This window comes from Kwoniella dejecticola, chromosome 4 (genome assembly GCF_000512565.2).
Source record: "Kwoniella dejecticola CBS 10117 chromosome 4, complete sequence".
In the NCBI taxonomy this organism is placed as follows: Eukaryota; Fungi; Basidiomycota; class Tremellomycetes; order Tremellales; family Cryptococcaceae; genus Kwoniella; species Kwoniella dejecticola.
This window is the reverse complement of record NC_089304.1, coordinates 761,253-787,010: the sequence shown is the minus strand read 5'-3', so window position 1 is coordinate 787,010 and position 25,758 is coordinate 761,253. Positions and strand designations below refer to the sequence as shown.

The window sequence follows — 25,758 nt, the reverse complement described above, 5'->3', positions numbered from 1 at the left end:
CGAGGGAGTCATAGATAAGAGGGAAGGGCTTCTTGGATTGTTATATAGATTCTCAGCGTTGAGCACCGCATCCTAATGATAACCTCGTAAGACACCCGGAGACCGGCCGGTCGGTCGTTGCATGCTTATTCCCTTTGACCATCTTGTTTAGAGTACCTTAAGGCGATGGCGTGGTCGGGTTGTTATGGCCAGAGCGTTCGCCTGAAACGTGCGACTGGTAAAATGATAAGAGGGGAAAGACAGGAAGGAAGGCACCGTATTATGTAGGAAGACCGACTGACCGAGACTACTGTATCTGTATAGCTTTTCGAACGCAAAGAGGCGCTACCAAGCAGAAGGGAAGTAGTGGTAGTTGATCAGTCGTACCATGATCGAACGAATTTATCGTTACTTTTTAGTCTGTTCTAGTAGACGGAGTTCTCAGTACCTGGGAAAGTGATCGAGATTCACCTGCAGGGCGTGAGATAGATCCGAAACTCGACCCGATCCGCCGGGTCGGTCGCCGCGGTTGACCGGCGTACCTCGTCTGGTCGACGTTCTTGGCAACATGATGTTGAGAACAGGCTGTAGGACAGAGGATGAGACGAACAGACGAGAACGAGCATATCAGCAATGAGCAATAGCTGTGACATGATTTGCGACCAACTGCGTATTCGACTTGTAGCTCTTGTAGCAAAGGATCTGCAGAAGCCAGTCACGAGCAAGTTGGGCTGGCTGGGTAAGCCGGAGATAAGCGTCGAGATGATATCACGATAACGCAAGTCACGCGGTCCGAGAAACACCTTCGTGCAGATTGGCAATCACCTGAAAGATATGCCTAATACTTTCTCCCAAAAGGCCAAATAGGACGTTGGAAAAGGCCAAATCGATGCTTGACAAGGTCAAATCGTGCTACAAAGAGGTCAAATTGTTACCAGCATATTCCAATAGGTGATCCGGATCGACTCGACTTGATGAGAACCCACTTGGACTGGCGACCGATTGGATACTATATATAGGCTGCCTTTCTGAACTGAGGGACTCGATGTGATTCACTTCAAGAAGCATCTCCCCTCTGTACCTTTCAAGTTTTTCATCGAAGCAAGCAAAAGCGAAAAGATGCCTCAAGCAAAGGTACAACACCCTCAACATTCTGCGAGTGCCAGCACGATCGTGACCAATTCAGATAGACCTTCGTCCCCAGGTGTATCATCTCTTCGCTCACATGCGTCAAGAACCACTGGCTCGGATGACATCTCAACGCCAATTGAGCAATTCGAGATCAACGAGGAAGGTACCGAAGCAGACGCGGACGCGGACGTCTCGGGTGTGCGGAGGTCTAATGGCCATGGCCTACCGCCTGTTGATGGAGGATGGGGAGCATGGACTTACTTAGCTGCTGCGACTGCTCTGGAGGTGCGTGTACATCTGGTCTTCCCTTACTGATCTACGTGGATTGGAACGCTGAATTGACGTGTGATTTGCGGATTTTCGTAGATGCTGATCTGGGGTGAGCAGCCCTAAACTAGATCCCACACTAGATTGTCTTAGTCTTATGGACGCTGACCAATAGAGGCTATATTCCTCCAGGTTTTGCAAACTCTTACGGTGGTAAGCTGGATCCCCTTCGTCTGACCGATATATGGTCTTTCATCGTTCAGAAGTTCATGTGACCTACCGAGACATACAATATACTTGTACTACGCAGTCTTCTTGGATCATTACGATACTATCTACCCGAAATCTTCGATGCTACCCATCATAGGAACCGTCGCTATGGTGAGCTTTTCCTCCCCAAGATTCCTTTCTCTACCCTTCCAAGTGGGTTCACTCATATCGACGAATCTGATCGGATTTATAGGGAATCATGTATACCCTTCTGTGTCCTGCGACACTTTGGCTCACATCGCATCCTCGTCAGAGAATACCAGCCATGTGGGTCGGCGTTGTCTTTCTGGGCGCAGGACTTCTAGGTGCCGCTTTCGCTGAATCCGTGAGCACACTTCATCCTCAATTTCCCATCCAGTCTGATCCGGAACGAGATATATAACATATGCTGACTGAGTATCTGATAGGCCGGAGGTCTGGTGGTCACTCAAGGTGTCTTATATGGTATTGGCGGTAGTGAGTTCAGCGAACACGACCATGTCGTCGCTTCAACATAATCTGCATAATTCAATCTGATACCTATTTGATTGATCTCTGCGTAGCATTATTATGGTGTCCACCTACAAACTATATGTAAGGCAACGATTCCCCAGCATGGACCTGCATATCATGTGCTCCATATTAATGCGATCCGTGTGGACAGGTTCGAATGGTTCCACAGTAAACGGGGCTTGGCAGCTGGAATCATGCTCTCTGGCACAGGTACGTCCAGGTCGTTCCGAAGCCGAGGCAGATCCTCCCACTGCTTCCTGAAACGATTCTGACTATCAGCTTTGTGATAGGCGCTGGAGGTCTGTTCATGCCTTTGATTTCGATTGGATTGCTAGAGAGATTCGGAAAGCGAACCACATTGTTGGCGATCGTAAGTCTCAGCCCTCCAATGCCACTTGCGCCGTTTCATTCTTCCTTATGAGGAGGCAAATCAGGATGAGACTGATCTCATCATGTCATGTAGGGTATCGGATATATCATCCTTCTTACACTGATCATCCCCTTCGTTCGACCGCGTTTACCCCTCTCTCAGCAAACTACCACCCGTATTCCGAAGGTCAATTGGGATTTCCTCAAACATGCGCCTTTCTGGATGCTTTGGCTAGGCGTCCTCTTCCAGGGATTAGCAGCTTTCATGCCCAGTACCTATCTGCCTTGTGAGTGGGTGGAGAGGCTGGACCAAATATCGGTACTCAGTGACTCAGCGTTGACCACTTTTGATAAACTCCCAACTGACTGGTTGATTGGTATATGACTAGCATACGCGACGGCTCTTTCACTGTCGCCTACGATCGGCACAATCGCCATAGCTCTGATGAACACTGCTCGAGTCCCTGGACAAGTCTTCCTGGGATACCTAGCCGATAAGCTGGGCGCGAGAAAACTGATCATTTCAATGGCTTTGGCCTCTGGGATCAGTGTCTTTGCTGGATGGGGAGCTGCAAAGGACTCAGGAGGATTGATCGGGTTTAGTATCGCGTTTGGCATTTTTGCTGGATCGTAAGTACCCTCTCTGTCTATTATGCTCTTTGACCTTCACTTGACCACTTGAGCCGAAGTCAAACTGCATGTCGCAGGAAGCGGGATAAACATAGCTGATGAGTTGAAATGTGGGTTCGTACAGGTATACGGCATTATTATCGTCTTTCACAAAAGTGTTGAATCACGACGATCCCCACCTCCCAGCTATCCTCTATGCCTTGTTTTACCTTGCTAGAGGGATCGGCTCAATCATCTCTGGTCCAATCAGTGCGGCGCTCATGAACCACACTACACTGGGAAATGCCAAGGGAGGGTATGGGGTGCAGGGTTTTGGGGTGTTGATCCTCTGGACGGGGGCTGGGATGATCATGAGCGGCATTGGAGCGGGGTATAAGACTTTCAAGATGGATTAATTGCAGGAATATTTGACTCACCTTTAAATCGCCCTTGCCTTAAATTCCCACCGCAATATTATAGTGCAGAGCGACAGTGATGTTGGGTGTCGATAGGGTACATGCAGCAATATGTTATTTGTGTACGTGCATGATGGATTCTGCGATTGCAAGGGATCGTTTCAATTGGGCTCTCACAGATCACAGATCGGATCACCTGTTGTCGTGTTGAGAAGACAGTGAGTTCCGACCTGTTGAAATATCAAGAATCCGAAAATCTGGTGGACCGCTCCACGAGATGATTTGAATTGCATCGCATCGTCTTGCAATTCGTTATTGATGCTCTGGACACGTTAAGGACACAAAGGAGCTTCTCTGATCTTCATTCGTTTGAGATGTATTTCGGGAACTCTGAAGCTTTCGGGTGTCATTAATTTTATCGGAAACAACGCCCGATTGCGTTCTTTCTATTGTACGAAATGAGCGCCTACAAGGCGCGCCTTGTCCTGTTCGTCTGTTTCCACGCGTATCTTTCGTCGTCCAAAGCTATGAGCATTGCATAAGATCTGCGAATGAGGATATGAACTTGACTGAATCTGGACTGCATAATTCGAGGAATTCGAAAATCTCCAGATCCCTCTGCGCCAAAATTCGATAAAGCCCACATTTTTAAGCTTTAAATGGGAAATCCCTGGTGGAAATGGTGAAATCCGGATCAGGGAAAATAGGATACGTGAATCACATCACCCCCTTCTCCCCACATAGGTGAATCCTAAGTAAGCTATGGAGCGGTAGCGAAGTCTCGAAGATCCATACCAGTTTTAACCATTATAATCATGGTATGGTCTCTTATCTTTCTTTTTAGACCAGACACGATCACTATACACGTCCCACACAAACAGATTTATAGTAACACACTCTTGTGCGAGGTGGAGCAATCTCGTCCGTGCGCGTATGAACATTTGAAGCCGACCCGATCAAGAACAAGATCAGTCAAGCAATCAAGCAAGATCAAGTGATTTCAATTTACCTTTTAGGTCGTATTTCAATTAATTAAGCGAGGAGTACGCATCCAACCCAACCCAACCCATACATCTTGATACCAGACGTCACTCACTGACTTACTCGCTTTCATCTTTTCATTCTTTTACTTGCACAGTCACAATTGATCTGATCAGAAGACACCACTTCACATCATCTACTACGCGTACCTACGAAACCTCATCATCTCCATCTCGGCATTCTTCGCATCTCGCGCATCTCGACTGCCAAAAGCTAGTCGAACTCACCATCACCCATCAGATATCGACCATCGGTAATCTCGAAGCTCGAACACCCTTTGAGTGTGATAATTAGATAACGGATCTCTCGATCATTGCGCGAACGGCTTCACCGCGTTAGAGACTACAGGTACTTCAAGGATACGGTTCCCGGGAATCATCAAAAGCGTGAGTGACATTGCGTATCCTTTTGCGTGTGCCTTTCTGCTTTCTTGGTCCCCTTATCTATCAGTTCGTCTTTGTGACAGGTCAAGCTCTGTATGAATACGGTCCGCCTCTCTCCCGGATTCCTTTCCTCTTTCCTTTTGCTGTACAGTGGTCTCCTTCCTTTATGAAGTGAGGAGAGCATCTCTCGTCCTGATACTTCTCTTGTTTCCTGCCGGGATTGTTTTCCTCATTGCACTTCTTTCGAATTCGGGAGTTCTTCTCAAGCCAGAAGCACGAAGTAACGTATTCCGCGAGGAAGGTGTAGACTTCTCAACCTTCTTCTAGCTTAAACTGTGTTATTTGACTTCTTCCTACTCGCTTCCTTTCTCAAGCTTCCTCCCACCTCTGTAGGTTTGCGGACCATTATTCCGGAACTCCCGCATGGCAAAGCCGAAGAAAAGAAGGCTCTAAATTGTCGATCCTTCATAACCATCTTGACACACAAACAGAGCCTAGACCCCAGAACCCCCAAATATGATCCTTCCGACCCATCTCAATCGGACTATCTTCAATTCGTCTCATTTCATGTCCCCTCCTACCCTCTACCCTCTTGATTGGAATCGGCTAGTTGTTATGGTCTTAAAGGCGTTTCATATGCCGCCGGGGACCTCGCCGCAAGCTTCTGTCGTGAAATTATTCATCATTCCTTTCATCACTCCTTGGGCTGGATGCCTTTGATGTTCCGGTATAATTGTCAACTTTTAGTTCGCTTGTCCGTTTATCTGTCCGTCGATCGGACATGAACACGAACACAACACTAGAACACGACCTTTTTCGTTGTCGCTAGTTGTGTTGGGGGTGTGATCAACGTGCTTCGCTACATACCCATGATGTTCTCGCTTAGCTGTGATCTCATCGTATGTTCTTGCATACAACACGCCCCTTCCTACCTTCGTCACACAGCTCGACGCCTAGCCCGAAAGAGCGAGATGACGATATGATGAAGAGGATAAATAAAGGGCTTTCCATCTTCCTTGGACATTAGCATTCAAACCCCTTTATCCTTTTGCCACTGCCATTTCCCTTTGTCCTGCACGATCACCCTTGCGGCAAACTTATAAAGCATATCTGAACCCTATAATTGATATCACGACTCCAACGAGAGTTAATAACCTTTCCCTGCAACCCAACATCCCCCTTGCCTTCACAACGTACCTTTTATATTGCCGCTTCGCCTGTTCTATACCTGGGCGAAGCTGATCAACCCGTCGTGATCGTTGTACCATCGTCCTGCCACTTGCAATTGGCTGAGGTTGAAAATACGCTCGGTTCCCTTGTACCCCTTATAACTGTTATTTGCCTGTTTCTAATCCCGCTTGGGACCTTGCGCGCTAGCCGCATAACCCACCATCAATTGGACGCACAGAGTCTTGCGAATTTGATCGAGAACCATTTATTACTCTTGACCCTTAGTTCTTAGTTTTCAATTGTCATAAACACCTTTACACTCCCCCTTATTCCCTGCCGGTCGGATCACAAGGGCAAGGAACGGTCATAGTGTTACAATCAAACTGACGAACCAAACAAATCACATATCCTCTGTACCACTATCACTCGCATCGTCATGACCACTATCACCGTGACCACCACTTCACCGACATCAACAATCGTCTCTCGCAATTCGCCACGATCCATCGACTTGCCTACTCTTGTCGTGCATTCGCCTGTGCACCGCGAACATAAACGACGAAATTCTGAACCTTCTTCTCCTACCACGCCCACCACGCCCCAACATTCAACGTACTTCACCGGCTTTCCTTCTTATACGCCTGATTCTCGGAACGTCCGACTGGCGTCTCGCAAATCGCCCAAATCCCCTTTGCAACGGTGCATAACCTTGTCTCCCCAACCATCCGGGTCGTCTCGCTCGTCATTTTCCACTGCAGTCTCATCACCCTACACACATCACGAGCTGGAAGACGATAACGAAACTCTGATCGAGGAAGAAGAAGATCTCAATCCGTTTATAGGAAACTCACTATATCTCCGTAACGTCAACATGAGTAATGCAGCAGGAACAATGAAGAGGAAGGTGGTGATCATGGGTTCTCCGAGTGTTGGTGAGTCAGCTGGGACCTCCATACATCACAGAAGGCACTTCGGCTGATCACTAAATGGGCACTTACAGGGAAAACTTCTCTGACACAGCAGTATGTCGCACCGCCAACATACAACGCTTCATACTACCCTACTATCGAAGACACATCCCACAAAACCGTGACATACAACGGTGTGCAGTATGAGTGCGAAATCATCGACTCGGCGGGATTAGTGAGTTCCCGATCATCAACAGCTCCCTCGGATCGTCCGAGCTGACGAGAGATCTCCCACATGAAGGAAGAATACTCGTTATTCCCTGGGAAATACGGTATTGGAGTCCACGGCTACATCCTGGTATACGCTATTACATCGAGACAATCGTTCGAGATGATCCCGATAGTTCACGACAAAATCCTGGATTACGCGGGCTTAGAGAAAGTCCCGTGTGTCGTAGTTGGCCAGAAGCTGGATTTACAATCTGAACGGTCAGTGCTGCTTCCGACCCTATCTAGCATAGTGACAGAAACTGATACAGTGATGATCCATGCAGAGCTGTGACCACAGCAGAAGGTGAAGCTTTGGCTAAAAAATTGAATGCTGGTTTCATTGAATCTAGCGCTAAGGATAATAAGAATGTCTGTGAGTAGAGGTTACTTATGCCCTTCCTGGGACACGGATAGCAAAAGACGCTGACGCACAACCATGTAGCCAAAGCATTCGATGTGCTGCTGGCTGAGATGCAGAAGGAATACAACCCTGCACCGGAGAAGAAGAAGTCGAGTTGGTGGGGATGGGGATCCAAATAAGGCGGATTGGCGAGACACGTTCCTTCCTCCTTGGTACTCTCCATTCTCGATCTCGATCTCGATCTCGGCATCGGCTCGATATCTTGTCAGCTACTCACAATAATGACTGGATCCTCCATACCGAATTCAACCCAGCTCAATCGAAACAAGCAATCTGCGAATCGGATCTGATAAACATCTTTCTCGACCGATTAATATATAATCAGAAACATCAAACGATTAATCAATCACGAGTCAAAATCTCGCCCTTCTTTCCGTTTTTTTCTCTTCGCTATAATTGATGGTTTTCTTCCCCCGCGTCAACTAATTTATCGTTCACATTGTACCTTTTTGCTCCTCTCTTGTATGTGTCACCGACTTTCGTCGTTCTCTCTCCCAATATAATTGTTCATTTCATCAGACGGACAATTCACCTTTTGTTCCATATTCATCATCATCATCGAGCAGTATCGTCAACAACAACACCAACACCAACATCACAGTCCATTTGGGCTTTGATGTGGACTTGAACATATTTATTTGTAAGCTCCCACTCAAGAAAAATGAAGAGGGGTAAACGCACTGAGAAAGGGTGGGCAGGGGGGCAGGAGAGAGTTTATACATGTGACTTTCTGGGTATGAAATATAATTACTGAGCAACCTATCTTACATTTGCAGTGCATGCTCAGTCCAGCGATAAATATCAGCGTAAAGTCAAGGAATACTCATACCCGTCATAATGGCGATCGTCAGCTTGTCGCCTGCTTCTCTATAGAGGTCAGATGAATTGATACAGTGAACAATCTGCCTTTTGGCAAGATAAGACATATTACCTGACTTACTTCTCTTACGAACGACGCGATACTCACGGTCCAGATATGCTCGTGCGCACATCATGTGGCTAATGTCGGACTGCGATATGGTATGATTGTTTCAATTGTTCTCATTCGTAAGCCTACTCCGCTCGGACTCGAATTTGACGGGGGCTTCTCACGTCAGACTGAGTTGAGTGTAAGCGGACGGCCACAAGCTGAGATACACATGCTGTCTATTTGTCCCGCGTCGCTTCCGCGAGTTTCTCGGAGTTGGCGCTCGTTCACTTATCAGCTGGGAGGTTCTGCTGATCGGGCAGCGAATATGGGCGAGGCTGTGACCGAGACCGAGAACGAGACGCACAAAGGGACGGGTTGATCTCATGTTCGATGCTCAACGTCACTTTCGCTTTTTCCTTTTTATCCTTTCGACAACTTTGAAAGTTTCAGCGCCAGGACTCCGAAGGAGATGCGGACCGAGGTGTGGAAGTGGAAATGGCGGAACTCCAAGTGTGAGACGGAGAAATCCTGATCACTTGGATTCATTCACGACTCGAATATGTCTTATAGCAGGAATAAGCCCAATCTGCCCGGTTGCTTCATGCATATATGATATAAATCAGACAAATACCACTATTCCCATTCTCATTCTGATAAGTCGAATCTCATTTGATCATCGCGAGCATTCCGGGAAGAAAAAGCGATAGTGAGTTTCTGTAGGTCACTGGCTTTCACAGTTCAGAAGAATGTCAGCAAGTGGGTTCTCTCGGCAGAAAGACTGAGAAGAGCAGTTCGTGAGTGCAGAGAATCATATCGTGTCTCTCGCTCTTCACTATTTCCGATCACTTTTTCAACTGCCTTTTGTGCGAGTCGGCTTCGAGCCTGATGCAGTCCAATACGGGACAATAGCTTATCGGTAGGATGCTGATGTGTTGTATTGCGTTATAACGGTACGCGAGCGGGCTGTGTGTGTATACGGAAGGGTATAGAGAGCATTACTGCGTTGCGGGCTGGTGCAGGTGGTATCATCCCGACGAACCGAACTACTGTGGAACGCAAACCTGTTTGACGGACGCAGAGGCATACAGGGACAGACTCGTCAGGGACGGAGTACAATTCAGCTCGAATGATTGGAACGAGCTCAGTGAGGCCTGTAAGGCGGATCGTGAGACGTATCATCAAGCCAAAACGTGCACCTTCACCCGATGCCTGTATTATGATCCAAATGCCCAACGAGCGTGCTCGTGGTCCCATGCTGATCGGACTGATCGAACGTCCGCTCAGCAATCTCGACAACGATAGTATTGACAATGGATAGTCAGACAGTTCTTACGATAAAAAAAGTAGCTGCACACGTCCCGAGACAAAGAGTGGGACCGTATGCAAACAGTGATGTAAGAGAGTGAAACGGTGGACGGATATTTGCAAGACTGTCTTGAAGAGATCAATGTCTGCTCCAAGTACGGTGTAGTCTGCAAGAAGTAGCCACTGTGTCTTGTACAGCGCGTTGGAATCAGGCAACACAACATAGCTGATATATTACATGTACACGTCAAAATGAGGGCTCGGGCGCCTCGTTATAACCCACAAATACGATTTCCGCCTTGAGATTTAGCACCGCAGGCTAGTAAGCACGAGTCGTCTTGGAAGTGGTATGAGTGGTACTATAAGGTGTATGGGTGGTCCGAGTCGACCTGTGATTGTGGCTATGACCATGAGATTTACCGGGAAGGTGGAAAAGGTGTCTGAGTCTCGTTCCAAGGCTTGGACTACAACCAGCTTGTGTGTAAGCGCGTCGATCAAGAGCCTTAGACCGTCAAACGGTATTTGTACACCTACTGGGTCGACTTTACTCCCATTGAGTGCAGCTCGTGTTGAGCATGATTTCGTCCCTCGTGAGTCGTTCGAGGGTTGTTAATGGCCTTTAAAAGGCGATAATGATAATATGTCAGCAGGGAAGGTGTACGACCGAGAACAGAAGGTACATAGACAGCATATGCATGCGAAAAAGTAGACTTACACTCTTGAGTCCCCTTATACGGTTTTGTCTGTGCGTACCGTGATGCGTAGAGTAGTGGGTCGTTTGGGTTGTAGTCGTAGTTCCGTGCATTGTTGGTTATTTGGTACAAGGTGCAGTTTGATATGTATTCTCAGATTAATCTCGCTGAAATGAGATTGCTTGAGGACGAATGCACTGTAGCCTCGCCGTCCTGATTGTTGTAGGTTATATACCTTGATTTGAAGTTGGATTTGCCATGCTCCGTCTGTTCGATATGACGCAAAATGCACCTAGTGACATCATCTGTAGCAGTTGGAGCATCAATCCCCCCTTGCCAAGCGTCATATCAAAGATGAGGCCCGAAGGAGGGCCAGCTCCACTTATGATGTTGTTCGAGTGAGTCATTTCCACACAACGACAGGGACTGTCAGCACAGACGTTCATCAGTGGCGCGCTGCGTCCGCGATCAGGTCGAATGTCGATGAGAAACTCCATCAACTTCGCCAGTGCATGTATGTATACTTCGAATTTCCACCTTCCTATTCGATGTTAGAGAACATGCACATATCAGTATGGCGGATGATGTATGCTGCATGTGTATGGCCAGCAATGCTGGAATGCCGATGTATGACTTCCTTGTTCCGGACCGTTACCCCTTTCTAATTGTCTATGCCTTTTCAAACTCCTTTTTAGCCAGGACCATCTGCCCATCTAAGTCTTTACTAGCCTCATCAACCAATTTCTGCACTTCTTCCGTCCCGTTCGATTTCCTTCCTCCTAGATGCTTGAATCCGTCAGTCCTCGCCATACGTATCTGCTGTTTAGCACCCTCCACCGTATTCGCCAACGACCGCAAGATCTCCGCCCGTTGTTCCGTTGTGGGTCTCAAAATCGGGATTTTCAGTGTGTTTGCGCCTGTCTTCTGAGGCGATATGCCTGGTAGATTGGCTTGATGTATTGCTGATTCAACATGTTTCGTCGCCTGCCAAACACAACAGGCATCAGTATCTTATATTGAAGTGACCTGACTGATAGATCTGGGTAGTAGACTTACATCCGTATCCCACACTTCCACATACAAGGCATTCCCTTTCGTCGTTATTGAAGCTACGGCGTTCAAATGACATTGTCCAGGCGCATCAGGTAAAGACACCCTGACTGAATCCAGCAGTGCTACAGAGATATAATATATAGACAACATCAGCTCTGTGGGTTCGTTCTGAGTACTCCAGCTGACTCACCCGGTGTGACTCGTCCTCGTCCTCTCTCGACACCTTCGAAGATGACTGCTTTAGCCCAATGAACGGCCTTTTCAATTTTCGCAGCTGTCTTCTCGATGACTTCGGAGATCACCACTTCGCCAGCTCCAGGATCATCGTTCGCTCCTGCCTCGTCATCTTCGGTCGCTCGGATCTTTTGCTTGGGCGATTTGACATTAGGTCCCTTATTCTTCTTGAGTATCGAGGGAGTCGAAGAGAATGATCGCGAAGATGAAGCTAGAGCAGGAGCAAGCAGGATAGCTCGAGCTGGAATGGAGGAACCCGCCGCTGGTCGAGTGATGGCTCGCAAAGTAGCTTGAGCAATGGTGGGCCGTATCATCATAGCGAACGTGGGCGCGACAGGCGTTCTAACGTTGTACCTTGGCTTACGAACAGGAACTTGAGAGCTTTCTCAGACCTCTCCGGAAGAAAGCATCTGGATCTGGGTTGCGTTGAAGCTGGACAATCTCAGGCACGATGGTGATCACGTGACTTGTCAGAAAAAGTTGGATCAATACCCGTTTGCCGCTGGCATTCTTGGATAGCAAATAACCCTATACTTCAGTGATTTGCCTTGTCTTCCCAACCTAAAGCCCTCGATACAGCGGTTTCTGCCTGTAAATTCGAGTGACCCAGCGAAGATGGCTCGTTTCACCTCCATTGGTATGGGGAAGAAGAAGTTTGTGCAGTCAGCGGCGGAAGAAGCTCATACATCTCATCAGCCTACCGAAGGAGATGCCGGACCATCGAGTATCCCCGCTTCTTCTGCTACGGCTGGAGGCAGCGCTAGTGGAGCGGAGAAGAAAAAGAAGAAAAGAAGAGGAAGAGAGCGTATCAAGGACGAGACTGGCAAACGTATAGCCATAGGAGAGAAAAAAGGTCCAGATGCGAAGAAGAGCAGCTGGGGTAAAGATGAAGGCATATCCCGTGAGTGGATCTCATTTCAATCCGACTCCTAGATACGTTGGAACGTGATATATGATCTTTTGAACGAAAGGTAGAATGACTGACGAGCTCTCGCTGATCATGCAGGACGAGCGAAACTGTCAGCCAAGCATGCTGAAGAACGAAAACAAAGACGGAATGAACAGCGCAATACGAACGTTACGTGTTTCGCCTGTCGAAGTGTTGGACACGCATCGAAAGACTGCCCGAACGTCCTACTGGGTGCAGAGGGAGAGGGTCAAGGTAGTGGAATGAAGAGGAAAGGAGGTAAAGCTGGATCTCAAGTCACAGGAGGGGGAAAATGTTATCGGTAAGTCTCACTGTCCCACCGTCCCACCTTTTCCCTCGTTTCCACGTTTTGCTTCACATCAAAATGCTCTAAGCTGATCTGTGATTGTGATTGATGTCGCATAGATGTAATTCGAATGAGCACTCTTTACATGGCTGTCCGGAACCTATCGACTCGTCCAACCCTACTCCCTTTGCGACATGCTACATATGCTTGGGGAGCGGCCACCTTGCTTCGGGGTGTCCCTCGAACGGCGGGAAAGGGATATACGTCAACGGAGGCGAATGCAAAGTCTGCAAATCCGTCGAACACCGCGCTAAGGATTGTCCGGATGATCCTCGGAGACAAACGATATCCAATATCGACGATGAGCAGAGTCAAACGAGCAGGAAGCGAGGAGAGGTAGTCCTTGGAACGGGTAACGGTGCAGGAGCGGATGAAGATGATTTCATGGTCGAATCTCGACAGACTCTCTCGCAACAAAAGCAGAATGATAGTCAAGGAGGCAAAAGGAAGAAGCATCTACCAGCAAGAAATAGTGAGAGGCCGATGAAAAGGCTCAGGGAAGTCGATCCGGTGACTGGAGATCTGGGAGAGAGGTTGCCAGGAGGCTACGAGGGTCCGCCAGAAGGTCAAAGACCAGGTCAAATTGATACTTTTAACGAGGTCGAGAAATTGCCCTTGACTGCTAGAAAATTGACGGCGCAACAACAGCCAAAGTCGAAGCCGAAGGTCATCTCATTTTAGGACATGCTATCTTGTATCCAGTTTGTTAAATATATATACAGCGCAGCACACCGTTTTCATTGACCGACCTAGTCACACGTGCAGTAGAAGACCTTGGGAAGAAGCGGCCCAAGTGTCTGTTGCTTGATTCTGCCGTCAAGACAGCTCTTAGACAGCCAAAAGTCTGTCTCAATTGAAGCCCTGCTTCCCTTTGACATCACAGCACTGCAATTGTCCTTCTTTGCCACTTAGAAACTTAGAAGCCAGAATCCTCACGACACCTTCGGTTCAAGCGGCGCAAAAAAGTCAACATCAGCGGATGCCAATTCCTTTCTCCTCTCTTCATTCGCATCCGCCAACACGCATGACAACCAGAGTTGTTTCCGCTCATGTCCGCTTTACCTCGAGTCCCGCATAAATCAGCAGATTGCGAAGTCATGACTTCTAACGGAGTGCGAAATCCCTCACAAGAAGCAGCGAGGCGGAGGTTGGCTTCCGCGAAAAAAAACAAACAAACAAACACCGTGCAGCTTCCATTCCAATTGGGCAGATGGGAGACCTTAGAAGAGGCCACATTCGCTCATGACTCATGATATTCTAAATGATCTGATATATCGGTTCTGATCCAACGACAATGATCCCTTGTCTTGGCTTACGATGAGCGTCATACAACCATATTCGAGAGCGGGTCACCTGTTCTCATGGAATGATCGACGCGGAGGAACATCTTCCGACTAAAGATTTAGGTCTCGATCACTTTCTGAGCTGGCGCTCTTGCTTCTTAGTTGCGTTTGCTCACTAGTGGCTTAGATAACGTTAAAATCCACTTGGTAGACTTGAAAATGTGGAGAAGGAGAGTTTTCATTCCGATGAACGATGAACGATATCCATTTACTCCATGGGGTTCCTAGTGTAAATGAGCGTCACCTGATCACCTGCCCAAGGTTTGCTCCGATCTCGCCAGCTCCGAAATGATATGACGAATATGACGATCATCATGCACATGATTCGTTGGAATTACGGACTGCCAAGTTTTGTAGCAAGAGGAAATGAGGAAAAGGTCATAAGACCTTTGGTGTGTATGCTGACTAAGCGATCCTGTATCGTTCGGCTCTACTGTGCGGATTATTTACCCTTCTCCAAAAATGTTCGTAGACTCCCACCGCAGTCGTCTGCTGTTCAACTGTTAAAACAGCTCGTAAGTGGGTGTACCTCGATTCCCATCACTTTAACCGAACTCATCTCCGGGGTGGGTCCACAGACCGCATGACCTGATCAGAGGTAAATTATGCTTAGCTTGACGAGATACCGGCATCTGCATCCATAACTTTACATCTCCACCCATCATATCGCGACGTGACCATTCTGATCCGTTCAACACTCGCTGGACCACCTCGCAGATGATAGTTTGGTTCCCCGATCGTCGCTGCACTCTTCTAGACTTTTTGGGTCACCTGGATTCAGGAGCGGAACCGCGAGAATAAAGGTACAGACGCTGAGTGGGCAAACACAAACTTCAGCTGCCCCATTTTCGTGTTGTCCTGTCTTCTCGCTGCTCCTCCACCCCTTGCCGCTCTTGCCGTGTAGCTGAAATATGCGAACCTTTCCGCATGAAATCCGCTCGTGTGAGCGTTTCTCGAGATTTGACAAGGTGGAAATCGGCCTGTTCGGGACGCTCAAGCGGACGAGCCAACTAGACATTCAATTGGTTATGTGATTTGTTCTCACGGCGCTCTCGTCTTTTTCCTCTCGCCGCCGGTAGACTCGGCTAAAGTAGCCGGATATCCTGGATTTTACCCTGTTGACCATATGGCGCTCTGGTGTTTGTGTAGGTTGTCGTGCGCCACATATGACGTATCTCATCGTTTGATTTAGCGCTAAACCAAAAAGACATGAGCTAAAAGAACAAAGTAATACAGAAACACCTCCTTGGATATTTTGCCTTTCGGCGGACTGTGATTCCAGACAGAGACCGCACGATCAGAGTAAGATAACCGAACGAAATGAAAATAACGTTAGTTTGAAACGGGGCTCATCTACCCAGAGAAGGGAGGTAATTTAGCCCCGTCATAGTCATACAGCGCTACTCCTACCAGATGAGAGGAAAGGCCGGGGTCTAGCTGAGGGGGTCCAATCGACGGAAAAGAACGAAACTGGGTGACCCAAACACCCCCATCCCAACATATATAGCTCCACCGTTAGATCGATTTAACCATGTTGTGCCCCCCATCTCTTCCTTTCCTTTGTTATCTATCTTCATCCAACCAATCGATTCACAGTAAATAACCAGTTAGATAAATAAACAATCATGGCTGAGAAAGCTAAGGCTCAAGAAGCCCATCTTGAGAATCGAAACGACTATGTAAATGATGACAATGAGAAGTCGTCCACTGCTATCCATGTCATCCACAATCCCCTGAAGGTGAGTGACCGATGATCGAGCTTCGATCCTGCCCAGAACTGAATGCCAAGCTGACAAACTCTTGTCATTCCTTCTTTCTTTGCTCGTCTTCGTTCACCTTTCATGATGAATAGAGGGAAAGCCCAGAACAAGTGGTCGCTGATGCCCACGCATTTGCCAACAACCACAATCTTGGCGAATACGCTGATCTCTTCGGACGAGCAGCCTTGGTAGCGCGGGACCAAAAACATTTCCAGAATGTCCCTAACCTCCTTCCAGAGGAGATCGCCGCTCTCCAATACGAAAGGGACCACAAATGGCACGGTCCAAAGATGCTGTGGTACTCTATCGTTCTTTGTGCTGTTGGTGCTGCTACTCAGGGTACGTGGCCTTATCGCTTCTCTTTCAAATTTCTTCCATCGAGCCTCGATGCTTACAGCTAGTTTGTCTGCTCTCCAGGATGGGATCAGACCGGTTCAAACGGTGCCAATTTGTCTTTCCCTCAAGAATTCAATATCACCGGTGAAGGCGCAAACGAATGGAAAGTCGGTGCTGTCAACGCCATCATTTTCTTGACTGCGGGTCTTATGTGAGTCTTCTTAATGTGGAGCAAGCCGCAGGCCAATCAACACGAGCTGACGGAGTGTATCATCAACAGCGGTGCCTTCATTACTGATCCCCTTAACCACTACTTCGGTCGACGAGGAGAAATCTTCATCACCGCCGCTTGTCTTACTGCTACTCCCATCGCTTCTGGTTTCGCTAAGTCATGGCAAACACTATTTGCTATCCGATTCGTTATGGGTATCGGAATCGGTGCCAAGAACGCTACAGTACCCATCTTCTCTGCCGAACTTGCGCCCGCTCGAGTCAGAGGTGCTCTGTGAGTGCAAAATTTCCTTCATTGGTCTCTGATCAGCTGCTGACCTGACCCACGTATCGCTTGCAGGACTATGTTCTGGCAATTATGGGTAGTAGCTGGTATCTTCCTTGGTTTCTGTGCCAACGTTATCGTTAAAGATACCGGTAGAATCTCATGGAGACTGCAACTTGGTTCAGCCTTTATCCCCGCCTTCATCTTGATGATCGGTATTTACTTCACCCCCGAGTCCCCTCGTTGGTTGATGAAGCACAAGAAATACGACAAAGCCTTCCGATCTTTCTTGAAACTCCGAGCTCACCCGATCATTGCCGCCAGAGATTACTACTACTCTTACATCATCTACACCGAAGAACAGGCCGCTTACCCCGGATCCAACTACTTCACCAGAATGAGAGACTGTTTCACCGTACCTAGAATCAGACGAGCCAACTACGGTGCTTCGACTGCTATGTTGGCGCAACAGATGTGCGGTATCAATATCATCTCCTTCTACTCTTCGACCATCTTTACCGATGTAGGTTACACCGACGTTCAAGCCTTATACGCTTCATTGGGTTACGGTGCCATTCAAGTCGTCTTCACCATCCCAACCTTGTTCATGATCGATGTCTTTGGACGAAGAAGACTTTGTCTCATCACCTTCCCATTCATGTGTGTCTTCCTTTTGGCTGCCGGTTTGTCCGTACTCAAGACCACCGGTTCTCAAGCATCAAGAATTGGTCCTGTCGTATTGTTCATCTACCTTTTCACCATCGCTTATTCTCTCGGTGAGGGTCCCGTTGCCTTCCAGTACTCGGCCGAAGTCTTCCCCACTATTCAAAGAGAACAAGGTATGGCCTTCGTGGTGTTCATCAACAACTTCTTCGCCGGTGTCTTGAGTATCACTTTCCCTAGAATGCGATCGGTCATGACCACAACCGGAGCTTGTGAGTATCGCATTTCGCTCTAGCCATCGCACATGCTGTGAGGGTCTAGATCAATTTGATGCTGACTATGTGGTTCTGCTTGTAGTCGGTTTCTACGCTGGCCTTAACTTGATTGCATGGTTCATGGTCTTCTGTTTCATCAGAGAAACCAAGCAACTCACCCTTGAAGAGCTTGATCAAGTATTCTCGGTGCCTACATCCGAATACATCAAGTATGAAGCAACCGTATCTGCCCCTTGGTTTTGGAAGAGATACTTGTTCTTCCAGAAGCAACACCCCAAGCCACCTGCCATCATTGCCTCCGCCGATACGGATTACTCCCCCAAGTACTCTGAGACTCCTCCTAGGACCGCTCCCGTCTCTGCGGCTTAGATGGAAAAGATCCAGATTTGTACATCCTGACAAGAAGTCTCAATCTGCGGATCACCGTCAGCTGAGAAAACTGCGGAAGGGTTCTAATATAAATTGGTTTAATATATATTTTTGAATATTTAATACTGGCATCAGAACTTGATCAATATGAATGAAGTGTATCGATTGATTGATGACCAGACTTGCATGCTTCCCGTCCCGTCTGCGCATCTCAGTGTGAGCGGAAAATATGGCAAGGTACCCTTGCGATGCATGTCAGACGATGACAGGGTGCATACAATAGAGATAAAGCAATGTATACGTTTTTGATCATCTCGCATTCACCAGCGAGAAAAGCAGTAAGCGTTGCTCCCACCTCGCGCGGACGGGTTATTATCGATTCCTGTGAGGGCTGGCGCAGTGGCCAAGTGACAAGGCAGTACAACGTAGGTCGACAATCTAGCTGCACAAGGGGGCGGGATCATTCTTCTGGAGCGGAGAGCAGCGTAGGAAGCAAGCCGATGATCCGCTGGGGTGTTTTGAATGCTCTGGCTGCAAGATAGTCCCGACATCCCGGGGAACAATTTTGGAGGTGGTGCACAGGCTAGGTGTCTTTACAAAATCGCTGTTGTCGCCGTGAATTATTTGATCGTCTCCTGTTGACTTGAAAGAAAGGTCTCAAGTCGGATCATCACGCTAAAGCTTGTTCGGCCGTTATCGAGACCAGATCCGTATCGAACAACTCGATGAACTACCCGAGCAATGATTTGATGGGTACCATCAGCATTTTCGCGAAGGTGGAATGGCAAGGCAAGGTATCGTTTCTGTTCATATGATATCATGACAGGGGGTCCACGTCCGAGGTTGACATACCTGTTCATTGAGAATTCTGACCTTCATCCCGGCATACCGCCTGTATTCCTCCAAGATACTGCTCAACGCCCAACGTTGTAATTTCCTGTAACAGCCCACTACTGTGCCTGTCCGATGTCTGCCCATATTGCAGCAGACCAGCGTTGGGAAAGTCGACGGTCGGAGAAGCAGGGTCAGGGACTGGATGATCAGTGGTTCGGGGGGTGGAGGTAGAGGCGGAAGGTGATCTATAGGATAATCAGCCTTCAGCGATAAGCCATCCGCAAGTGATGTTAGTAGTCTGTTTGTAAGAAGAGGAGGGATGATTCCGATGACTCACATTGACCGGAAATAGGGACTACACCGCTGTCGGTGTATGGAGGTGGGAAATGCGGGTTGAAAGATACTTGCGGTGCGAGATTGTGGAGTGTTATACCCTGTGAATCAAGGAAAGACAGTCTATACAAGTACAAGTACAGGTCCGAGTCAGTCAGACTCAGATGAGATAGGATCCGGTTGAGGCCTGATTTGAGTCCACTGACAGTATCTCGGAGGGCTCTTCGGCCCCGACCCATATGATCGTTTTCAGATTGAGCTTCTCCAAGAAAGAGAAATTGAGCTCGGACGGTTGAGCGGATCTATAGAAGCCTGATTTACTCTTAGCGTTAATGATCCTATCATAGGGAATTGTCGTGGGACATACCATCTTCGACCAGACCAAAATTCATGGGTGGAACAATCTTCGCCATCTTGGAACTTCTTGACTCTCAGCCTGCTTGAACCTGAAGGCAAGAGGTTTCAAGTCCACCGTAAAGATGCGCTTTGCACGTATGCACGTATGCACGCACACTGCGAGACTGAGTCATCGCTGGATGGCATCACGTGATGAGGATGATAACAGCGGAATCAAAATTTCGAGATGAGCGCCCATCATGACGATAAAACCCATACGCATAGGCACATGCATGATCAGCAAGAAAGATAGCTCCTTCAGCCGAGCTATATCCCAATGCACCCGACAGAGGCATGAGGAGGGCTGTCACGATCTGTAAGCTCTCATATTCGCCCATCAGCCACCGGTAAGTGAATGGTCCTCCCGTTCCTGGTCGACGCTAATTTAGCTCGGCAGACATACGCAGATTCGAGTTTTGTCCAAAATGTCAACCGATACTCCGATACTACCATGCTCCGATTTCGCTCAAATCAAAATCATCCCTGGCCCATCCTCCTCCTCCTCTTCTCACCCACTGGACTCGCCATCTTTCGATATACCACCGTCCATCTTGCCTCACCTTGAAACAGCTTCCAAGCATTTGCACAACCATGAAACAGTCGCTGTACCCACCGAGACGGTCTACGGACTCGCAGCATCATCTCTCGATCCCGAGGCTTGTCAAGCAGTCTATCGAATTAAAAGAAGACCTGCTGATAACCCGCTGATCATGCATGTGTCCTCTTTGCACATGCTCCGAACGCTCTTACCGCAGGAGTATGCGATATCGGAATTGTACATGGCTTTTATCACTTCTTTCTGGCCTGGACCCCTCTCGATTCTTTTCCCAGCTATCAATCCCCCATCGCCTCCTGCACCTCAGACCAACGCTATTCGAATGCCGTCTCACCCTTTAGCATTGGCTTTGATACACCATTCCAACTTGCCGCTGAGTGCTCCCTCGGCCAACTCGTCCGGAAGACCTAGTCCGACGAGAGCCGAGCATGTTTACAACGATTTGAACGGAGCAAAAGGGCTAGGATGTATATTAGACGGAGGTGATTGTGGTGTGGGCGTGGAAAGTACGGTGATCAATGGTCTAGGGTGGATCAAGGGCGGAGGAGGCAGTGTCGATATCCTTAGACCGGGTGGTCTGGGAATAGAAAGGATAAAGGAAGTTGTTGACCGCTTCGACGGGAAGGAAGGACTAACCAAAGTCTTACTTCACGGTCAACCATGGAAACCGGCTCGACACCAATCGAATGGTGACACCTCGATATCCACGGATGGTCATTCTGCGATTAGCGATCTCACTGCCAAGCCCGCTACGGCAGAGGCCAAGGGGAAATCTGTAGAATTACCACCATCGACACCAGGTCTGAAATACCGGCATTATTCTCCCCGTGTACCCGTTTATCTCTTGCAACCAAGTAGCGTCTTCCCTAGACAATCAACAATTCCTCAGCAAGCTGAATCGTCCGCTCAGGCTATACTGCGTCAGATCGTTCAACGCTGCCCACCATCAACACCAAGCCACGGCGAGGGCAAAGGCAAAGGCAAAAAACGAATAGGTTTACTGCATTACGAGGACTCCCCACTGAGTAAGCAGCTTGATAGAGCAGTGACGGATCAGGAAGAGGTGGAGCTCGTGCCTATATCGCTAGGACTCGATGCAGCTAGTGCAGCGCAAAGGTTATTTGCTGGAATGTTAACTTTAGAACGTATACCGCTGCAGCCCGACACCGCCGATGCTGGTTTAGGGGTCGATGCGATTGCGATTGAAGGCTGCTCGGACGAAGGGCTGGGTTTGGCGGTGATGGAACGAGTATCCAAAGCTGTGGGCGGAGGTGGCGTGGTTGGAGATGTCACGGATGGGCAAGTGGCGTTGGGCAGCAAAGGGGGCGGTACCAGTAATACGTTTTGGGTGGACGTTACGAATCAAATATGATCCTTCACATGATATTCATTTGTATACTTCATGCAGTTGCCATGCATGCTTTCTGCACTCGTCAGGAGGATCCAGCAGCTACGTACGACATGCATTGGGGCAAGGACGAAGACACTCCCACTACATCTGTTTTGAAGAGATATTTACTGGCTCGTGCAGGTAAACAAGACTCAGAGTGGAGGCGGTTCAGCGTTCTCGAAAACCATTATTGTCCTTGATTTCCGCCCTCGACCCCAGACCGTACATCCATTTTGGTTGTATATAATATATCCGTCCATCACGTTCTTGGACAGCTTCAGTAACTCAGCACGATGTTCAAAAAACGCGCAAGACCAACTTCCGTGCGTGACAAGGCCAATGTAGAAAATCAAGAGGAATCGAAGCGAATCGAAGGTGAAAGTGAACCTGGGACACCTGGGACCGGCGAAGAGGATGAGACGGGGTGAGTAGGGGTTGATTGTCCTCTGCAAGGCTCCTGCGTTCGATGAAGTCTTACAAGTGATGCTTTCTCGAGATATGCCGTGTATTGATTCGTGATGCGCTGTTGGTAGACAGACAATCGAAGACCTGGTGTTACTTCGGAAACTACGGAAATCGCAAGCTCAACAAGGTATAGATCTCGAAAAGCTGAATCGGGGGGAACAGGCTAAAAAGGGAAAAAATAAGAAGAAGGAGTTGGATGCGGGAGAGAAGTACGGTCTGCAAGCTGGTCCGTCCAGAGGAGGAGAAGAGAAAGACGAGTGAGTATATCAATACCATAGCTAATAACCACTTAAACGCGAAAAGTAACTCAAGTGCTCTCGAGGCATCTCATCTCCCACATGAAATCATGAGACCTTGCTTCAACACCTCATTTATACTCCTCAAAGTGAAATATATATAGTGCTTCATGTAAGAAGACTTATACTGATTCTGTTTGTGGCGTCTTGTTCGCTACAGCGAGGGAGATGAGAAGGAACGAGCGAAACGACTTGTCCGGACGAATAATTTTACTCAACAAACAAATGCTCTGGACGTGGATAAACATATGTGAGTGCTGTGTGACAGTCTGGCAATGCCTCAAGGCATGGTCACACGACCGTTGTAGCATTGTCCTCCAAGGATCTAAGGACAACTAGTGTCTTATTTGGGAGACTGTCCCGCTGATATGATCATACAGGATGGCATATATCGAAGCTGAACTAGCGAAGAAACGAGGCGAAGCCATTGCGGACGATAATACGAAATCAGGTGTCAAGGAAGCGTTCGACCCGCAAGCTGAGCTGTATAAGATAGCGGAGAAGTACAAGGTTGGGGAAAAGACGAAAAAGACGAATCAGGACGATGAAGGGAATGTCACGAATTCGCTGGGAATGTTGACTAGTATACCGGAAGTTGACCTTGGTATGGAGTGAGTCTTGTCTTGTCTTATCTCATCTCTTTGGGAGTCGTGTCATCAAGCCTAACCTCTCACAACTCGATCGTCATTGTATCGAACCTTTGAAATCAAAATCCGACATCTACAGACCGAGCCGAGCTGATTCATTGATCATCTATGATACAGCAACCGCCTGCGGAATATCGAAATGACCGAAAAAGCAAAGAGAGAAATGCTGGAACATCGTAAAGCAGCTGCTGCCGATGCTGCTGAGCGAGAAAAAGTAGCCGATGATTACGCCGCTGCAAGGTGTACGTTTCTGATTGTCACCTTTCACTTTCTTACGGTCCCCGCCTCGTATCGAGGAGCATTGCGGGGAGTTGAAGCTGACCTTTGAGATGAAAATAGTCCATCGGCCGCACCAGAGAGTGGCCTCTGATATATATGCTATACAGGAAGCTAGAAGGGCTGAAGCTGGTTTGGCGCCGCGCACGGAGAGTGCGACGGATGAACAAGTCTATGAGAGGTTCAAGAAGAGGTAAGGTTATATTCATGCCGAAACTTATTGCAACAAGTTGGAGGCTGATGATTGCTCTGCCATAGAATGAAGAAATAGATCAGTCTTGGATCAAAGCCGTGTGTAATGTCTACCGTGGTCGAGGCTGTGGCTGGGCGATATATGTTGTAATCTACTGTCACCGGAATGCCAAAATGCATAAAGATGATCCATTTGACCGAAATCTGCTTGCATCGATTAGTCACTACCAACCGCTATAACAGCGGCGTCGAACATTGTCCATGGAAGTATGAACGCTCCTCCGTCAAAATCCAGACAAGTGCAGTTGGCAATCATCCGTCCAATTCTTTCTGGATTAATGCCAAAAGTTCACCCAAAAACGATTCGTCTTCGTCTTCGTCCCCATCCTGATCCTCATTTTCATACTCGTGCGCTTCTTCGCTTGAGATGGCGCTGTTTTGTCCGGTCCCAGAATCGGTGGTTTGATCAGCGTCATTGTCTCCGGCAGTCGTGTTGCTGGGCAATATCAAGTGGTTCTGAGAGTATGTAGTCGTGTTCCTCGCATCCCATAATTGGAACACCCTATCATAGGTCGTATGTCGCGGCTCGTTAGCATGGCGTATTGTATACTCACACAGCGCGCGTCCCAACTCGTGAAATGAAGACTCACAGAGTCTCACCAGCAGCGACGTTGACGTTCCATGTCAAGTTGGTTTCGGTTAGACTGGTGTATTCGTATAACCATGTCAAGTTGGCGTAGTATCCTCCTGTACCAATTTGGACATTGTATGGCGCCTGCGGAACACCACGTTACATCACATTACATACCGCATTTCATCAGAGTGTCTGACAGTACCAGCCACGAATATTGAGGTCTTCAATGAACTTACGGTACCTGCATCCCCGTAACCCCAATCCAAAGTGACGTTTTGCCCCTCGACAGGCGAATCAGGTGTGATGGTCAGGTTGAGGGAATTTATAGGTGCCCCAGCTAATACTTTGACGTCTCTTCTACCTTCAACTCGAGATGACGGGAGAGCTGAGACGCAAGTGAAGCTGAGGAGGGCTGTACAAGCGACTACGAGGTGCCGGCTGAACATCTTGACGGTGATTGTTGGTTGGTGAGTGGTAAGTGATGTCGAAAGGAGTCTTATGACAATTAGCAATGAGCGATTTCCCAAACAAGTCAAAACGAGTGATTATATATGAAGATTAGTCTCTGTCAGTCAATGATGTTACACACGATCATGAGGGAGGGAAAGAATGACATCTTGTTCATGGGATGCGCTCCTCCTCACCTCTTGTCGTTTATTGTTTCTGGTGACCTTATTGAGAATTAGCGTGTTTTGGTGTTTCGGAACGAACAGTAAAAAGCTAATTCTCCTGACCCGATGTGTGTACTCGTCTACCTGTCAGTCTGTCTGCTTCGGAGATGCCTTGCGTCATGCGTCATAAAAGTGCGTTTTCATTGTGTCTGTCGTGTCTGCCCAGCCTCCGTCGATGACCAAGCTAGTTCTGATATCATTGATCAGACAGGTGTGATGAGTATGGTATGTTCAGGTCAGCAGATGACTCCGGATGAGTCGGTATGGTGCAATTGTGTGATGAGTGATGTGACGTGCCTGAATGAGAATGAGAAAATGAGGATGAAATTTAACCGGCACTTCACTCACTCACTCACAAAAATAACTCATCATTAAAAGTTCGACTCAACATAACCAAAATACTCATACTTCAGACCTTCAGACCTTCAGACACCGTCACTTGTCACTGCGGCTACGAGAATCCGTCTCAATCTGGATTGGATCGCGGCTCTGCGACTCTGCGACTCCCCGACTCGACTAATCGCTTGTCACGACATCTGGGAAAATCCCTCAGCGCTAAGGAGGGCATCCGGAATACCTCTCTCATCCAGCTAGCCCTTCCTGAAGCAAGTTGGCTTGTGTTCTACGGCGTG

General features: G+C 48.1%; 9 protein-coding genes across 9 annotated transcripts; 6 read left to right on the top strand and 3 right to left on the bottom strand.

Annotated features, from left to right (window-relative positions):
* Positions 1-1,098: 1,098 nt before the first annotated feature.
* I303_103568 (uncharacterized protein) lies at positions 1,099-3,533 on the top strand (the record flags this gene model as incomplete). The annotated part of the gene is made up of 12 exons (XM_065968783.1): positions 1,099-1,395; positions 1,477-1,489; positions 1,570-1,590; positions 1,688-1,758; positions 1,841-1,972; positions 2,055-2,103; positions 2,190-2,220; positions 2,291-2,349; positions 2,430-2,509; positions 2,603-2,795; positions 2,898-3,138; positions 3,263-3,533. The coding sequence occupies 12 exons, from the start codon at positions 1,099-1,101 to the stop codon at positions 3,531-3,533; spliced, it is 1,458 nt and encodes a 485-aa protein (XP_065824855.1).
* Positions 3,534-6,563: 3,030 nt separating this feature from the next.
* On the top strand, positions 6,564-7,845 carry I303_103567 (uncharacterized protein; the record flags this gene model as incomplete). Its single annotated transcript, XM_018406909.1, has 5 exons — positions 6,564-7,059; positions 7,128-7,270; positions 7,337-7,524; positions 7,590-7,678; positions 7,748-7,845. The coding sequence occupies 5 exons, from the start codon at positions 6,564-6,566 to the stop codon at positions 7,843-7,845; spliced, it is 1,014 nt and encodes a 337-aa protein (XP_018263717.1).
* A 3,457-nt stretch (positions 7,846-11,302) lies between these two features.
* On the bottom strand, positions 11,303-12,237 carry I303_103566 (uncharacterized protein; the record flags this gene model as incomplete). Its single annotated transcript, XM_018406908.1, has 3 exons — positions 11,303-11,617; positions 11,690-11,808; positions 11,877-12,237. 3 exons carry the CDS (start codon positions 12,235-12,237, stop codon positions 11,303-11,305), a joined length of 795 nt encoding a protein of 264 aa, XP_018263716.1.
* A 298-nt stretch (positions 12,238-12,535) lies between these two features.
* On the top strand, positions 12,536-13,875 carry I303_103565 (uncharacterized protein; the record flags this gene model as incomplete). The annotated part of the gene is made up of 3 exons (XM_018406907.1): positions 12,536-12,821; positions 12,927-13,149; positions 13,254-13,875. 3 exons carry the CDS (start codon positions 12,536-12,538, stop codon positions 13,873-13,875), a joined length of 1,131 nt encoding a protein of 376 aa, XP_018263715.1.
* Positions 13,876-16,162: 2,287 nt separating this feature from the next.
* On the top strand, positions 16,163-18,436 carry I303_103564 (uncharacterized protein; the record flags this gene model as incomplete). Its single annotated transcript, XM_018406906.1, has 6 exons — positions 16,163-16,276; positions 16,390-16,636; positions 16,715-16,844; positions 16,914-17,138; positions 17,205-18,064; positions 18,150-18,436. 6 exons carry the CDS (start codon positions 16,163-16,165, stop codon positions 18,434-18,436), a joined length of 1,863 nt encoding a protein of 620 aa, XP_018263714.1.
* Positions 18,437-19,106: 670 nt separating this feature from the next.
* I303_103563 (uncharacterized protein) lies at positions 19,107-20,016 on the bottom strand (the record flags this gene model as incomplete). Its single annotated transcript, XM_018406905.1, has 5 exons — positions 19,107-19,166; positions 19,289-19,515; positions 19,608-19,726; positions 19,810-19,915; positions 19,971-20,016. 5 exons carry the CDS (start codon positions 20,014-20,016, stop codon positions 19,107-19,109), a joined length of 558 nt encoding a protein of 185 aa, XP_018263713.1.
* A 408-nt stretch (positions 20,017-20,424) lies between these two features.
* I303_103562 (Sua5/YciO/YrdC/YwlC family tRNA threonylcarbamoyl adenosine modification protein) lies at positions 20,425-21,927 on the top strand (the record flags this gene model as incomplete). Its single annotated transcript, XM_018406904.1, has 1 exon — positions 20,425-21,927. The coding sequence occupies one exon, from the start codon at positions 20,425-20,427 to the stop codon at positions 21,925-21,927; it is 1,503 nt and encodes a 500-aa protein (XP_018263712.1).
* A 311-nt stretch (positions 21,928-22,238) lies between these two features.
* I303_103561 (uncharacterized protein) lies at positions 22,239-23,826 on the top strand (the record flags this gene model as incomplete). Its single annotated transcript, XM_018406903.1, has 6 exons — positions 22,239-22,369; positions 22,479-22,667; positions 22,867-22,956; positions 23,087-23,317; positions 23,471-23,595; positions 23,693-23,826. The coding sequence occupies 6 exons, from the start codon at positions 22,239-22,241 to the stop codon at positions 23,824-23,826; spliced, it is 900 nt and encodes a 299-aa protein (XP_018263711.1).
* Positions 23,827-24,133: 307 nt separating this feature from the next.
* On the bottom strand, positions 24,134-24,901 carry I303_103560 (uncharacterized protein; the record flags this gene model as incomplete). The annotated part of the gene is made up of 3 exons (XM_018406902.1): positions 24,134-24,383; positions 24,472-24,596; positions 24,692-24,901. 3 exons carry the CDS (start codon positions 24,899-24,901, stop codon positions 24,134-24,136), a joined length of 585 nt encoding a protein of 194 aa, XP_018263710.1.
* Between the last annotated feature and the right edge of the window lie 857 nt (positions 24,902-25,758).